This window comes from Festucalex cinctus, chromosome 20 (genome assembly GCF_051991245.1).
Source record: "Festucalex cinctus isolate MCC-2025b chromosome 20, RoL_Fcin_1.0, whole genome shotgun sequence".
Classification (NCBI taxonomy): domain Eukaryota; kingdom Metazoa; phylum Chordata; class Actinopteri; order Syngnathiformes; family Syngnathidae; genus Festucalex; species Festucalex cinctus.
Window position 1 is genome coordinate 3,703,880 of NC_135430.1, and position 17,312 is coordinate 3,721,191.

At 38.1% G+C, this 17,312-nt stretch overlaps 1 protein-coding gene and 1 long non-coding RNA gene across 2 annotated transcripts in view; both read left to right on the top strand.

Moving 5' to 3' along the window:
* LOC144009354 (enoyl-CoA hydratase EchA19) overlaps positions 1-7,697 on the top strand; it is a 30,452-nt gene extending 22,755 nt beyond the window's left edge. The window contains exons 5-7 of the mRNA XM_077509063.1: positions 3,952-4,101; positions 6,915-7,030; positions 7,198-7,697. Coding sequence (XP_077365189.1) covers positions 3,952-4,101; positions 6,915-7,030; positions 7,198-7,305 — 374 coding nt within the window. The 3' untranslated portion in view covers positions 7,306-7,697. The remainder of the gene's footprint in view (positions 1-3,951; positions 4,102-6,914; positions 7,031-7,197) is intronic.
* A 5,814-nt stretch (positions 7,698-13,511) lies between these two features.
* On the top strand, positions 13,512-14,919 carry LOC144009355 (uncharacterized). The gene is made up of 3 exons (XR_013280893.1): positions 13,512-13,799; positions 14,542-14,610; positions 14,774-14,919. It is a non-coding gene; the product is annotated as an uncharacterized LOC144009355 (long non-coding RNA).
* The last annotated feature ends 2,393 nt before the right edge of the window (positions 14,920-17,312 follow it).

Genomic DNA, 17,312 nt, shown 5'->3' on the forward strand with positions numbered 1-17,312 from the left:
ATATAAATGATTTTTTATTCAAGACATCATTTGTTTTAGAAAGTATCCCTATGATTTTTGACATTTTCCTTTTGACATTTTCTATGTGTGGCTTCCAACATAATTTATCATCAATAATTACCCCAAGGAATTTATTTTCATACACTCTCGCTATTTCAATTGAATTCACCATAATTTTAACTTGATTAGTAATTTCTCTGGTGCCAAAAACTATGAACTTGGTTTTATTTAAATTTAATGATAATTTATTCATGTCAAACCAATTTTTTATTGTATTCAATTCATACTCCACAGTAGTTAGAAGCTGCTTCATGTTGTCTCCTGAACAGTAAAGAGTTGTGTCATCAGCAAATAAAACACTTTTCAGTATGTTTGAAACACAACAAATATCATTTATGTACAGTATAAATAATTTAGGACCCAGCACAGATCCTTGGGGAACACCATGTGTAATCTTCAAATACTTTGATTGTGTGTTGTTTAACTGCATATACTGGTATCTATCATCCAAATAACTCTTCATCCATTTATATGCTAAACCTCTTATACCATATCGCTCTAATTTCTTCATTAATATGGAATGATCTATGGTGTCAAATGCTTTTTTTTAAATCCATAAAAATCCCAACAGTAAATTTTTTATTATCTATATTGGTAGATATTGCTTCTACTGGTTCCATAACTACCATTGAGGTGGTCCGTTTTTCTCTAAACCCATATTGATTTTCACTTAAGAGCTTATGTTTCTCAACAAAATTATCCAGTCTGTATGAAAATAATTTTTCAAGAATTTTTAAGAACTGTGGAAGCAGTGATATTGGTCTATAATTAGTGAATGTGTGTCTTTCTCCACTTTTATGAGTACGAATGACTTTTGCTATTTTCATTTTTGATGGAAATATACCTGTTTTAAATGACACATTGCATATATATGTGAAAGGTTAGGGAATATATTCTATAATACTTTTTACCAATGTCATATCAATGTTAAAACAGTAGACTTTTTACTTTTTAATGTTTTCACAACATGTAATACTTCTGCCTCATTAACAGCATTGAGGAACATAGTGGGTGAATTGTTTACAATATACTTATCTATTTCATATTTGTTTCTTGGCTCTGGGATTTCATTTGCCAAGTTACTGCCCACATTAACTAAATAGGTCATTAAAGTCATTAACTATATCTGAGATTTTATCAATTATGATGTCTTTGTCTTTTATCAAATATTCTGGATAATCTATTTTTTTTAGAACAGTTTTTAATTACATGATTTAATATTTTCCATATTTCTTGTGTGTTACTTTTATTCTGCTCTAATAATGCATGATAATAATCTTTCTTACTTGTTCGTATAATATTCAATAGTTTATTTTTATAGGTCTTATACTTTGTTTCAGCTTCCATAGTTCTCAATTTAATAAATCTTTTATATAAAATATTTTTCTTTTTACATGCATTCTCTATCCCCTTCGTCATCCGTGCCTTATTTGGACCTTTATACTTTCTTGTAATTTTGATTAATGGACAATGTTTATTGTATAATGAAATAATGGAGGACTGAAATTCACTGTATGCAATATTGGGGTCATTGTTTGAATTAGACCTCAGACCAGTTATATTTTTCTAAATCCAACTTAAAGGCAGCCATGGAGCGTGGTGTTCTTCGTCTTGTTTCAAATGTGTAAGTTGTCGGCTTCATTTTTTTTTAATCAAAATAGTCTTGAAAAATTGCAAAGACCGGAAGATGATCACTTATATCATTAATAAGGAGTCCACTTTCTATTTTATATTCAATTTTGTTTGTGTATATATTATCTATTAGTGTAGCTGTATCAATTGTTATTCTACTAGGTTTCATGATGACAGGGAATAAACTATAACTATACATTGTATTTATAAAATCAGCTGTTTTCTTATGTCCATGTGGATTTAATAGATGGATATTGAAATCACCACACATTATCCGCACTTTTTTTTATCATTTGTGTGACTGAGGATATCTACTAGTTTCTCATTGAATGTGTCAAAACATGATCCTGGTGTCCTATACATACAACTTATAATTACATTTGCTGCATTTTTTAGGTGGACTTCAATTGTTACACATTCCATTGTGTTATCAATTATAGTAGTCATATATTCAATTTTACTGCATTTTAAAGCCTTATCAACATATATTGCAACTCCCCCACCCCTTCTATTTTCCCCTGTTTGTTGCAAACAATACGTATCCTTCCAGTCCCATATCAGTTATTCTTTCATTATCAAGCCATGGCTCTGATATGGCTATTACTTGAAATTTGTTTAATTTATTCAAATATTCTTTGATTTTTGAAAATTTTTGTAAAGACTTCTACTATTTAAATGTATAATTGAGTGCATTTTCCATTTTTTACTTTTTTATTGAATTGATCATCCATGTAGTACTCACAATTTAAGTTGCAGTAGTTATTTTTATAAAAGTGATTGTCTGGGTCCAAGTTATTCTCATGGTCGAATGTCTTATGATCAGCATATTCAAATATTTTCAAATCCATGTTATTTGTGTGTGGTTCAGCAGTCTTGGTAGAATCTACCAGTTATTGATCTGGAAAGCAACCAAAAATAAATCAAAGTATATTGTTCAAATTTTCAAATCTCAGCATGGTGCTTGATGTTGGACTGGTCCTGTCGTCTTGGTGTTCTGGTACGGGGATGTATCACAGGTCTATCATGTCGCAAGTAGGCAGTGTCACCTCTCTCACATGCTGCTTTTAACTTAGGGATGAATTCTTTTCTCTTTTGACGAACAGCATCTGTAAAGTCTTCATTTATGAAAATTCTTGTACCTTTCAATAGTCTTGTTCTCTGCAGAATCCTCATTTTGTCTGGGTCTGGCCCTTCCGGGTTCGGGTCTCCCAGTGCGGTGAGCCCTCTCTATCTCAGTTTTTTCCTTTAACTGAAGTTTGTCCCTGAAGATTTCTTGTACTTTTTCTTCAACGTCAGCCAAAGTTTCTCCTGGTAGTTCACCAATTCCATCTATGATTAGATTATTTCTTTTCGATTGACCTTCAAGGTAGTCCATTTTATCAGTCAAACTGCCGATGGGTCGACTGCGGCCTGGATTCCACCAGTAAGGCCTGGAGGAAGCCTAGATTAGGCTACAGATACTTATCTCCGCTGTTGTTGGTCTTGGTTTCAGCCACCGGTGGGTCTAGCTGCTAGTGCCGCACCCAATGGGTTGGCCGCCGCTTCGATTCCACCGATGGGGCCTGGGAGTGGCCGTCGCTGAAGCCCGAATCAGGTTAGGCTCCGCCGCTGTCAAATCTGGAGGAAGGCTAGGATCACACTAGCATCCGCTAGCCACCAAGGCCCGGTGCTGGTTCATCTAGAATAGCACTCAGATCCTCTGTGGTTCGATTACTGTAATGCACTTTATTTTGGAGTCAGCCAACTGGAGCTTGAAGGAGGGAGCATTTAACTCCAATTCTGGGCTGCCTTCACAGGCAGTTTGTAAAATTTAGAATTAGTTTTAAGATTCTTTTATTATTTTTTTTAATCTTTAAATGGTCTCTTTATCTATATATGAGCTCCTCAGAGGGCGCAGAGGGGGTCAAGCCTTTTCTGTTGCTGGTCCCTCCGTTTGAAATGACCTTCCAAAATATTAGGCAAGGCCCCTCTACTATGCCCATTTTTTTTTTAAAACTACAGTTGGCCTTCCATATCTAATCCCAGTCTTCTCTCAGTCAGAAGTCCACACAGCAATTTCCAAACTTGAACCAGGCCCTTGATGGGTTCCATGTGTATTCCCGCTGGTATTTCACGGATTCCAATTGAGATTATTGAAACGGATCGGAGAGACGCTTGTGGCATACGAATAGGATCACAGTGTTACACAACTGTAAAGTAAAATGACCATACTGTAGGTAAAGTTTGTAAAAATGTGTATTTCGTCATTTGTCCTTGCAGGAGTTCCGCTGATTGATGGCGGCACTGTGAGACTCCCCCGGCTAATCGGTCTGTCCAGAGCTCTGGATCTGATTTTGACCGGGCGCCCCATCGGAGCACAGGAAGCTCTCGCATACGGACTGGCCAACAGAGTTGTACCAGATGGACAAGGTGGGCAAACAGTTCTCTTAATTATGCGGCAACCTTCAATTTGTAATGGCATCAACTGCCAAGTTTAATTTACTACTAATACATTTAATTGATTGATGTATCTTAATGTGTTTGCTCAGCCTTTTTGGGCTTGAGAACGATTTAGAAATTGATGTGCATTTTTCTTTTCTTTGATCCTTCCTCTGCTCTCCTGACAACTTCACGACTGGCGGAACTATGAAGTATTCGGTTAGGGTGAAGGGCATGGGATTTTTAACAGGTTTCAGGTGAATTAAAGCGCACAAATTCGCACACACATACACATGCACATGCCCAAAAACAAAAAAACAAAAAAAAGAGATAGAGAGAGAGAGAGTGCGATGATGCTGACATGTCGGGAAGGCTGACGAATGAATACTACTGAGTTCTCAAAAAAATATATAAATAAATAAAAAGGAAATTGTTTTGCATTGTGGGATGTGGCGGCCATGTTTGACATGACTGTCTGAGAACATATTTTGCAGTCACTATTTAGTTGCATAGTCAAATACGTTAAAATGCAAGAATGAATTTGCTGGGAAAAATTACACCACAAAGCCGGAGGGGGAAAAAAACGTTATAAATGTTTGGAGCTGTAGTAAATTACAATTACAATGTGGAGCAGCGATCCGGACATACCTACTCACATTGCAGCACTATGTTCATGGGACTTTTTTTGTGCCATTAAGGCCTATTTATTGCCAATCCTCCTTTCCACTAAAATTGGGAAATGTCTGTGTGTTCTCCACATCTCTTGCTTTTAACTATTAAACCTTCTAGTTTCACTTATGTGTTTGTCACGGACACCCATCCCTTGGAAATAGATTAAATAGAGCCCTCTGGTGCAATAAGGTACGTCATGGTATAAAAAATATGAAGTTATGAGAAATACAGAGAGCAAACAGAAAGGACCCTTTGCAATGGTGTCCAAACTACGGCTCGGGGGCCATTTGCGGCCCTCCGTCCATTTTTCAGTGGCCCGCGGCATATGCTAAAAATGGCATTTGACTCAGTTAAAATAAAATAGACTAAATAAAAATTATTGGAGATGGTCAAAGTAAGAAGGGAGGGTATCGAAAAACAGGTGCCATTAAAGGTTATTTTAGTTAACTAAAAGTACTGAAAAAACTAACATTCAAAAAACAATATTGTTACCGAAATAAAATAAAAACGAAAATGCTTTTTAAAAAACGAAAACTAACTGAAACTATACATTTTATGTTTACAAAACTAACTAAAACTAACTATAATTATTGCAAACATGTCCTTCGTTTTAGTCTTTGGTAATTAATTTAATGCATGAGCCTTTGGGGATGATTTTAAATGTGATTTTTAGTAGATTTGTTTTCAACCGGAATAATAACGTTTGAAAGTATGTCACACAGAAGTGACGTCATCGAGCAGCAGCCAATAGAAAAGCACCTTCGGATGACGTCGCTCCCATGGTGTTTTTTAAATATTGCGCACATGTAATACACATTAAAAAAAAATAATAATAATAATAATAACAATTAGTGATGTCAAACGATTAAAATTTTTAATCTGATTAATCACACTTTTTAATTTTGATTAATCACGATTAATCAGCTAAATTACTTGCGTATTCGCGTAATATAAAATAATATAAAATACCGTAATATTTTGACATTAACGTATTTTATTATCTGAATGTCATTTGCAAACATTGATTAATTAAATGCATGTACGCAATTGCATGCATGCTTGTATTGCTCAAAACGTAACAGCATCATATCAATTGGGTGCAATTCAGCAATTATATTGCAAAGAACGTGCTAAATTCTGACGAAAACTTGGTAACAGCATCATATCAACTGGATGCAATTCAGCAATTATTAATTAATTAAACATAAACTACTTTTGTTTTATCCAAAGTCCTGTCGGGGTGTTTTTTAAAGCGAAATTTACCACCGAGCACACCAACCGGAGTCACCCCGCTCATTTTGGAACAACAGGCGTAGGAAATGGCGTGCATTGACTGAATCACTGACCTGCGCAGCCTTCAATGTAACCATCCGCGGTTACATTCCAACGCTCAAGTGCGGTCAAAAAAAATAGTGCGATTAATCTGTATTAATACGTGATTAATGCAACATTTTTCTGTGATTAATTAATCTATTAACGCTTTAACTTTGACAGCCCTAAAACTAATACTAATGCTGAAACTAACAAACTAAACTAAACTAAACTAAGCATTTTTTAAAGAACTAAACTAATAAAAACTAACAGAACCACCCTGGAAACTGATAAAAATGAACTAAAATGAAAAATTCCCAAACTATAATAACCCTGCTGCCATTTTAAATTGGTTTATATACTGTAGCATTTTTCTAAATATGCAAAATCACAAATAAATTATTTGCACCATTTTTAGGACTAAACACAATTTCTCTACATAACATTATGTGGCCCTTGCGTCCTTCTGATTTTCTGTATGTGGCCCTCTAATGAAAAAGTTTGGACACCCCTGCTTTAGAGTAGCATCCAAAATGGCCGCTACATCTATGATGCAACGTGGCGTGACCTGTTCCCAAGCCTTGATGTATACATGCACATGTCGAACATCAATCGTGAGGCTTCCGTAGAACACATGTAGATGTGCTCTCTTGTGGCTTTGGCTTTAAGCTCACAGTAGCAGCAAGGCGACTATACGATACTCATTGAAGATAGTTTAAAAAAAAAAAAAAAAAGATTCTAGGCGGTCACCGTCTATTTCCTGTATGATGAATGGCTGCATTGGCAGCACTTTCTTAACATCCTGTGCGTCTCGACCACAGGATTACAGGCGGCACTGCAGTTAGCCGAGCAGATCAGCTCCTTCCCTCAAGAGTGCATGAGGGCCGATCGCTCCTCGGCCATCTACAGCTGCTACGATGCAGCCTCCTTCACACAGGTACACACCTCAGTTTTTAAAACTGCCATGTAATGTGGCTATAAGTCAAGAAAATCTCACTTCAAACACTTTAACCTCATTGAATTTTTGTATGACAATTTTTTATTATAAAACTGTAAAATGAATGATTAATTGGAATTGTTCTGGTTTTGACTCCACCTACCAAGGCAATGCAGTATGAGATTGACCATGGCGTACCAGTCATCTTGTCAGAAGCTGTGGCTGGGGCAACTCAATTCACCACTGGAACTGGGCGTGGAGGGACGTTTTCTTAAGGTTTTTGTATAGTAAAGCAACTGCAACCTGCAGCTGTGGAGCTACTGGTGGCTCATTAGTCCTTCTTCTGTGGCTCCCTGTGGATATCTACAAAATAAATAAAAAAATCAAATGAAAATAGAAAAAAGATTTATTTTATTTTTTTTACACATTTATCTTTATTTTTTAGATAAAATATTTAAGTGAATTAATGATTTACATTTTTAAAAATGAATAATTCAATATTCAAATACTGTCAGAGTCCAAATTTACAAGTTGTCAGAAAAAGTGAGACACATGGTCGATGAAAAAGTTTTCAAAAATTACCTAAAAATGTCAAAAATGTGACCATAAAATCTCCAAAAAGAACAGAAAAAGCAGAAAAATACCATAAAATGTCCATGAAATTGCAAAAAAATGTCAAGAGTTGAATAAAAAAGGCAGAACAGAAAATAAAATACCCAAAACCGAAAGAAAACATGTCAAAAATAGCCATGAAATGTCCATAAAAGGAAGAAGAGAGAAAATGCCAGACAATGTAAGGAATTTGACAGAAAGGTAGAAAAGTCTAAAAATGTATGAAAAATGAAGTCTGAAAAAAAGTCCAAAAACAGAAGAGGAAAGATAGAAGAAAATGAATATTGGATGATTCCCGCATATTTTTGTATTGTGGTGCAGCTCTAATTACCACTTGGGCCATCAGTATTTTAGATACTACACTAACACACCGTTTCCTTCATCACTCTCTTCAAATATTTAGCAACTCCAGACACATTTTATGTGATTTATTTGGCCTGAAATGACTCTTTTGACAGGCAAGGTTGCTGACCCCTGGTATAGTATGTGTTGGATATGTTGCAATAGTACTATGTGACTTATTCATATAAATTCAAATATAAAATTCTAATGTACTCTATTATGATAAATCTGCAAGATTAGTTTTCTCATAGGATTTCATGACTTAAGAGTTGATACACGCAAGCAAGCTTTAGGATACACTACATGGAAGATAGATTTGTTTCGTCAAACAAAGGGGAGGAAGGAAGAATGAAAAAAGTGATGCAAGTGTGTGAGATTGAGAGACACATGCAGGCAAACACCTCATTAGGCCTGAGGAGGTGTCTCGTCTCGACAGCATGATGGCAGGACACAGAAGTTCTTCCTGCATCATCTACACACATCGCCTGCTCTGCTGCCACTTAAAGCTTAACATGCCAACAAGTAAAAATGGTCATGACCTATAAAAGTTCTTTTTATGTGAATAAATGTATCCTGTATGCTGGATCATTGCACAGCGGACACAAGGCTAATGGTTTCATCTCCTTTTTACGTGTCGTGTGTCATGTAATGTTGCCCATCATTTGTGGTGCTGAGTCAGTTCTTAGTGTTTCTTTGTTACTTTGTACAAACGCCAATTCCAGTGAAGTTAGGACATTACACAAAACAGAATCAATTGAAAAGACAAAGACCCCATACCATCACTGATGCTTGTTAGACTCATCAGACCGCAGCACACCTTTCCAATTTGCGTCAGTTAATTTCAGGTGAGTTTGGGCCTAGAGAAGCCGGCAGCATTTCTGGGTGTTCTTGATATGTAACCATCGCTTCCCACGGTACAGTTTTAACTTATTTTTTGGAGCTGTAGCGACAAAGTGTTTTGATTGGTTCTCTGAAGTGTTCCTGAGCCCACATGGCTATATCGTTGACACAATGATGCCGTCGAAAGGGTCAAAGTTCACAGCATTAAATGTTGGTATTCGGCCTTGCCACTTACGTGCAGAGATTTCTCAATGTCCTCTGACTCGTTTGTTGAACTATTTACTCACACAAGTGTTTTCACAATGTGTTCAAATTTGTGGTATCCTTTTTTTTGTGAGCAACCAAATTTTTTGAGGATTCTCCTTTTATTTCCACTCATGAACGGGTGAGTGCATGATTAACCTGTTCATCTGTGGAATTTTCCAAAAAGGTGTTTTGGAGCATTCCCCCACTTTCCAAGTCTTTTGTTGCCCTTTCCGAGCTTTTTTGGAATTTGTTGTAGGCATCTAATTCAAAGTTAGTGAATATTAAAACTAAAACTATATATATTATACTGCGATTGGCTGGCAACCAGTCCAGGGTGTCCCCCGCCTACTGCCCAAAAGCCAGCTGAGATAGGCTCCAGCACCCCTCACGACCCTTATGAGGAATAAGCGGTCAAGAAAATGGATGGATATATATATTTTATGGTGTCTTTGTGATGTAGCCACTTGAATATAGATTGAAAAAGATTTGAAAATCAAATCAAATCAAATGCAAATTGTTTTTATTCAGGTTTTACACAAAGCTCCAACTTCTTCGAAAATTGTGGCGTTTAATGGACAGATGATTAAAACTGCAGTTGCAGTTCAAAATTAATAATGTAGTACTTGTACTACAATAAATCACTGTATGGGATAATGAGAGCCAAACAACAAACTCATTATTTACATCAACCATTCAGAGTATTATCTCAGTATCATGAATCGGGACTTGCAGAAGTTAGGTTTACATTTCACAAGACTTGTTTTCTGGTGGGGCGGCACGGTAGTCGAGTGGTTAGCACGTCCGCTTCCCAGTTCTGAGGTCTCCGGTTCGAGTCCAGGCTCGGACCTTCCTGGGTGGAGTTTGCATGTTCTCCCCGTGCCCGCGTGGGTCTTCTCCGGGTACTCCGGTCTCCTCCCACATTCCAAAGACATGCATGGCAGGTTAATTGGGCGCTCCGAATTGTCCCTAGGTGTGAGTGTGGATGGTTGTTCGTCTCTGTGTGCCCTGCGATTGGTTGGCAACCAGTCCAGGGTGTCCCCCGCCTAATGCCCAGAGCCAGCTGAGATAGGCGCCAGCAGCCCCCGCGACCCTTGTGAGGAATAAGCGGTCAAGAAAATGGATGGATGGATGGATGTTTTCTGGTGTGCTTTGCTTTCATTTCATTGTTGATGGTTCTTATAACTGGTTCTGATGATGCAGAACAATATGAGTAGTAGAGGTGGGAATCTTGGGGCACCTCACGATTCGATTGCGATTACGATTCAGAGGCTACGATTCGATTATAAAACGATTATTGATTTCCCCCCAGGCAGCAGAAAAAAAACAATGTATTTTGGTGCTTTTAATGTTTCGTACATTAGTTACAAAAATAGTACAAAAGTCCTCTCAGGCCTAAATAAACTACTATTTCAGTATCAAGTTAACAGTTCAAAACAGTAAATAAAATACTCAAGTCCTCATTCTGTAACAACAGCTTTTAAGTATATTCAGTCTTCAACAGAATAAAACATAGCATTGAGCAAAAATATATTATTTTTATCCACTCAAAAGTGCACTGAGATATAAATGAAAGACAATGTGAACTACTACTTCAATACAAATGCCTAAAAAAAAAAAAAAAAAGTGCTTTCCTGCTTTTTAAGTTGTGTAAAGATGAACATGTAAACATTAAAGTTTCTCAGAGGTACAAAAAAAAAAAAACCCTCAAGTGCTTTTCTGCTTTTTAACTTGTGAAAACATGAACGTGTAAACATTAAAGGGATCGTTCGGCTTTTTTAACATGAATCTCAATTTGATCCTCACCTCCCGTGTGTGCGATTAGCACTGACTTCTTTCTGACAGCGTTCGGTGACACCAGTTCTGGTTCGACGTTGGACGAGAAGAAAATAAAAAAGAAAATAGTCCAGCAAGCTGGCTGGGGTCTCGGAAATAAAGCCTTTTTCTTCTAAAAACTATTTGTTTTCAAAAGCGTGATACATTTCCACCACAATACTCTTTTCTGAATAAAGTCAGACGCCATTACCGCCAGCCACTACTTTTCTGTTCGTTCGTTCGTATCACTGCGCGGCGCCCTGTCGAACGCTAACCGACGCACTGCAGCCAGCTAGCTGATACTTCCGCCTCAAGTTGTTTGCCTTTTCGGAGCAGGTCTGATCGGACGAAGAGGTGGGTTGGTCAGCTCAGCCATGCTTGTTGTTGTTTTGAATGTCGAGGCGTGAGTTGTGGATGTGTACTCTCGGTCCGTCCCATTAAGCGTCCCGAAGACCGCGCGCGCTACTGCGTTTCAGTTCCGCGTACTTTCCGCTCCGGTCCACTTTTAGTTTCGGTTCCCTTGGCATATTTATATAATCGGAATTTGGACTTTTGTGAATCGTTCTCGATTGTTCCACGGCCGAATCGTGAATAATCTAAGAATCGGAAATTTTGCACACCTCTAATGAGTAGCACTCAGTACCTTATGAGAGAAAATTTATATCGACATTAATTTCTTACTGATGAAATCTGCATTTAGAGCATCTCCCACACTTATTTTATACTTATTGGTACAACCATATGTCACACAGTGATATTTTCGCTGCAGAGGAAGATAAAGTATGTTGCGGAAAAGTCAACTTACTTTAAGTCTGGCAACCCGCCGGCTTCACTTTTCGCAACAGCATGAGCAGCCCAGTTTAGTTTATTCAGTACGTCCGTGCTGCATCAGCTTGCGCATCCACCTGAGAGTCTGACCGTGATCTTTATTTATTTACTTATTTATTTTATTTTTTAAGCCTTGATCCAGGACAGCATACTAGCGTTTTCATTTCATTTTCTTAACTAAAGAGCCAGACCTGTCACCAGAAAGAAAGAGCAGGGGGGGCGGGTGGTTGGGGTTGGGTGGGGGGTGGGGGTCACTTCATCAACCTAAATCTGATGTTGTTCATGTTGAACAGTGGCATTGTGACAACTGCAAAAGTGCTCAGAAATATTTTCTGTCACTTAAAAGCGGCAGTTCATTCTGAAATCTAAAAGACAATCGGAAAAAAAAAATTGTGTAGTTCATTTTGCAATTTTTATTCAACTCAAAAGTTCATTTGCAACAAAACCACTCGTCACTTCTGTAAACAACTTTGTCCGAATGAATGACTCTGTGACCCAGCCGCTTCTATCTGGGATTGGCTAGCAGTTGCCTTCATTTGCTCTTTGGATTTAGGGCTGTACAATGTTATTTTATTTATTTATACTTATTCTATTTACTTATTCACTTCCCTACATCTTGTTATATTTTTTTTAATATAATTTTTTTTCTTTTATACTTACCTACATATATTTACTAGAATTAATTTTATTTTGTGTTATTTTCTTTCACTTGTCTCTACTGCAAGACTGATTTCTATTCCAGCACAACACTTTGTATGCAGAAATGGATGTTTTAAAGTGCTTTATAAATAAGGTTGAGTTGAGATATGTCGATAATATAGAGAAACAACATATGGGTGCAGTGAAAAACTAAGCAAAATATCAATCCAAAAGGATGTGTAAAGTGCTGTTTTTTCATTAGAAATTAGTGACAGTCATCAACATTAACAAACTTGGCAATAAAAAAAAAGAGAATTCAACTTACATTGTACTGCAACTGTGCTTTAGTGATAAATAATTTTATGCTCCAAAGTTGTTGTGTTGTGTGACTGCGTGGGTCTGTTAGCCGCATAATGTGTATTGCTACAATTCGTCCGTGCTGTGTGGCTTGACTAATCAAAACAAAAGTTTACCACTCACTTGTACGTTGTTTAGTGGACCAGTGGATGCAGGATTCCCAGCAAAGTCAACTGTGTCATCCCGGATCGAGGTTTGGCATTTGGTGGTCATTCTGTCAGCTCCGGCTGGCGAAAGCGCACTACTATCTAACCCAGAAGTAAATTTGGCTAATGCACGTCTCCAGAGCGTGCGTCTTCCCCCACCTCACCCTCCCAATCCCGATTGTCATTGGCTAGCCGTAGTTGTCAATCAAAGCTACATCTGAAAGGAGGTATGTGGTTGGCTGGCCATGCTTTACTTGAAACAGAAGGCGCAACTTTACGTGACTGACAAAGGATTTAAAACAACAAAACAAAAAAAACACACTTCTCCTCTCCCTGTCGCCCCTTTTGCTCACAAGCGCCCCGAGCATTTGCCTAATGGCAGGAGCGCCACTGTTGTACGCCTCCTCTCCCCTTCATTTCGTCTCTCCATAACGTTCAAACGTCTGCCATGGCGCTAAGCAGGCATGCGCAGTGAGCGGTGTCCTCTCTCTCTCTTTTTGTTTGTTTCAGGGTTTAACGACCCAATTACAAGTTAATTGTTTGATTGACACTAATATGCGAAGTTGACGCTCCCTCCAAAAGCGAACGGACGGTCGGTGCGCGTGGTTGGCGGGGGCGGGGGTGGGGGGTGTTGTTGTAAGGGGATGAACGGCTCTCGATGAAGACTCGGTTCCCATCGTTCACGTTGAAGAGCCGTTCAAAAGACTCGATTCATAAGTGACCGACACATCACTACTTCCTAACATTTTCCGAACACATCCTAACAGGTCCGAACACATTCCGAACGAGATCAAAGCATTTCGAACGGAGGTCCTACCAGTTCCGAACAAAGTAGCCGGGTCACGTGATGCAAAAAAAGGCGAGAAGATGGGCGTGGTCGAATGTCGGCCTTTTTTTTTTTTTTTTTTTCACCGTATCGCAAAGGAGGAATTTGGAGATGCCAAAAGGTTTGGAAACTTCATTAGTACTAATAAAATGAACTTCTTACGTAAGGCGAATGTTAAACTGTGTGACAAAACATTATTCGATGTAAATTCCCATTCCATTAACTCGTTATTTAACTTGTATTTCAAGTTTCTTGTTATGTGGCTACGTTGCTAACGGAGTTCTGCATGCAATAGCGCCATCGTACTGTGTGCCAACGGTATTGCTGATGTGACAGAATCAGAACATCAATAATAACTTGTTTAGTTGTTTTTCCCCCGTATAAACTCTCCCGATTTATTGGGAATAGCCTTAGGATGTGAAATAATTGTGCCAGGTTTCATTGTCCACTAGTGAATTGTAATTTATCGGCCATATGTTACGTTTTCTCCCTTTCGACAATGGAGCCTGGTTATGTGTTTGAGCAGAGCACAAGGACGTGCCCACCTGCCGAGGCCAAGTTTATTATTAATTTTTTTCCCAGTGGGACAGTATATTTACAAATCTGTCTGTACAACAGTAGTAGTTAGTAATAGTAATAATAATAATAATTTTACTTATGTAGCAGCTTTGAAAACATGCATTTACAAGATGCATTTCTACAATAATAAAAGTTATGTAAAATATACCTTTATGTATACATTTATAATGCCCTCTTCTCTGTCTGTCAGCACACAGCATGGCATGACAGTAACCTATTTTTTTTTTAAATATATCTATATATGTCTATATGTATTTATTTATTTATTTATTTAATGTTTGCAGATGACTTAAGTGCTGTGGACAAAGAGATGTTGGTGGAGGGCGATTGAACTTGGAACACTTGTCACAGACGTCAGTAACACTTTCTGTAATACCGCTCTGAAAAACGTGATAATTAACTGAAGTAAATCTGGTTACATTTTGTATAAAATAACCATTTGTAGAAAAAAATATATTTTGTGCACCATGATTAATCATTTAATTGAATGATTGTGATGTCTCTTTCACCATTTAGGTGCAGCCAGAAGGCTAAAAAGAAAGGTCGTGCGTCAGGAGGACCCTGGAGAGCATCCAAGAAGCCATCTTGTATTGTTTTGGTTTGTGTTATTTCTAGGACTGTGAAAGTTTAAAGAGATAGTTCGGCTTTTTTGACATGAATCTCTACTTCATCCTCACCTCCAGTGTGTGCGATCATCACTGACAGCGTTCTGTGACACGAGTTCTGGTCCGGTGTTGGATGAGAGGAAAATAGTCCAGCAAGCTGGCTGGGGTCACGGAAATAAAGCGTTTTTCTTCTAAAAACAATTTGTGTTCAAAAGAGTGATACATTTGCATCATTAAACTCCTTTCCTGAATAAAGTCAGACGCCATTACCGCCAGCCACTACTTTTCTGTTCGTTCGTATCACTGCGCGTCGCCCCGCACGCAGCTGATAGACGCGCACTAATCTACAAGTTGTTTGTCTTTTCGAAGGCGGAAGGATCAGCTGTCTGCAGTGCGTCGATTAGCTGTCTACAGGGCGACGTGCAGGGATATGAACGAACAGAAAAATGGGGCCGGCGGTAATGGCATCTGACTTTTTTCAGAAGAGTACTGTGATGCAAATGTATCACTCTTTTGAACACAAATTGTTTTTAGAAGAAAAACGCTTTTATTTCCGTGACCCCAGCCATCTTGCTGGACTATTTTCCTCTCGTCCAACACCGGACCAGAACTCGTGTTACAGAACGCTGTCAGGGGTAATGCCGATGTCAGACTACGCGATTTTTTTGTCTTACACGACAGTTGCGCTGTCACATTACCCGACAAATTCGCTCCGTGTCGTGGATGGGGCGTGTAGTCACACTACACGTCTGAACGCGAACAAGACACCAGCCGATCATCGCGTGTTGTCTTGCCAAGAGAGACGCGTCGGCCACTGTTTGTCGGGGAGGTGGGACAAAAAAAAAAAAAAAAAGCAAGGACAGGGAGTGTTTGCGTGAATGGAGCACGCATGGGACAAGTGTGATGAGAGCGCATTGCTTGCTCCGCAATAGTGTTTAAAATATGATTTAGTAGCCAACACTGTATTTTAATTTATTTAGGCCTATATGCGCCGGGGTAATTATAGCAGATTTTGTTAATTAATTTGCGGGATGACATCTTGTTTTATTATTTATGCACCTGTCTGGCCCCATCCCATGAAATATCCAGGGGATAAATAAATAAATATATAAACGAATAAATAAACGAATATATACATAAATAAAAAGAGCTATAAAGTGCTGTTCAGTGTGTGATTGACGTTTCGCTCTCTCTTGCTATTGGTCAATGCTGTGGAACCAAACTGACGACGACGGAGGTATGTCACATTATGCGTCAAGGCGAGCAAAAATTCTAACATGCTAGACTTTCGTCGTGATGGTCGTGAACCGTCCCGGACAACAGGCGACCAGTCGTTGAACGTGTCACATTACACGGGCGACGCTACGTCAAGACAACCCAAAATCGTTTACGACATGCCCCGTTTGTCCACGACACGTCGGTCGGGCTAAAATCGGGCTGTTTTCGTGTAGTCTGACATCGGCATAAGTCAGTGCTGATCGCACACATTGGAGGTGAGGATGAAATTGAGATTCATGTTAAAAAAGCCTAACGATCCCTTTAAAGGGATACTTGACTCATCGGGCCATTTTCAGCAGTAAAAAGTTAATATTTTATCCAGAATGAGTTTGATAACTTTATCTTTTATGTACAATTAATATCATTAAAATCACATTTTTCCACTTTCTGTCAAATGAAGATGACATCAACTGTGCTGATGAAGTAGGTAACGGCTCACCTGTTTTATGGGTTTGGTGAGCAAACTGAGCCATGATTGGTTGACAAGTGGAACATTTATTTTTTTAAAGGTACTCATTGTACATGAAAAATAATGACATTAGATAATAACTTTATACTGCTGAAAATGGCTCAATGATTCAAGTATCTTTTTCAATTTTGGAGTTAAAGCTTCAAATCTAAGAGTTACAGCTTTAAAGCTTTGTCAGGTTGGTGCGAAGCAATTTGTTATATTGTGTAAAAATCTCTGATGGCATTGCTCGGTTGTGTGCGTGCATTTTGATACAAGTTGTGATTTTTTTAGGTTATATTTTATTTCATTTATTTAATTTATATTCAAATCATTTTATTTACATTTATTGATTGCACCAAATAGAGGTTTGACATTGGCATGATGGGAGATTTACGCCTATTTATTTCTGTACATTGTTCAAAGCGCTGTGGGCGTTGGAGTTTTATTTATATTCATTTTATTTACATGTATTGATTTCACCAAATAAAGGTTTGACATTGACATGATGGGAGATTTCGTCTTATTCGTTTCTGTTCATTGTTCAAAGTGCTGTGGCCATTGGAATGTTGCCACAGATGTTCCAATCCCACAAGAGATGTGAAAAATTAAACTCATGATAAATTTTAGAATAAGTGTGTGATGAGAAAATAAAAGAAGATGAAATTGATATACAGTGGTTCCATTTATAGTATTTTTTATGATGCTATTTTTTTTTATTATT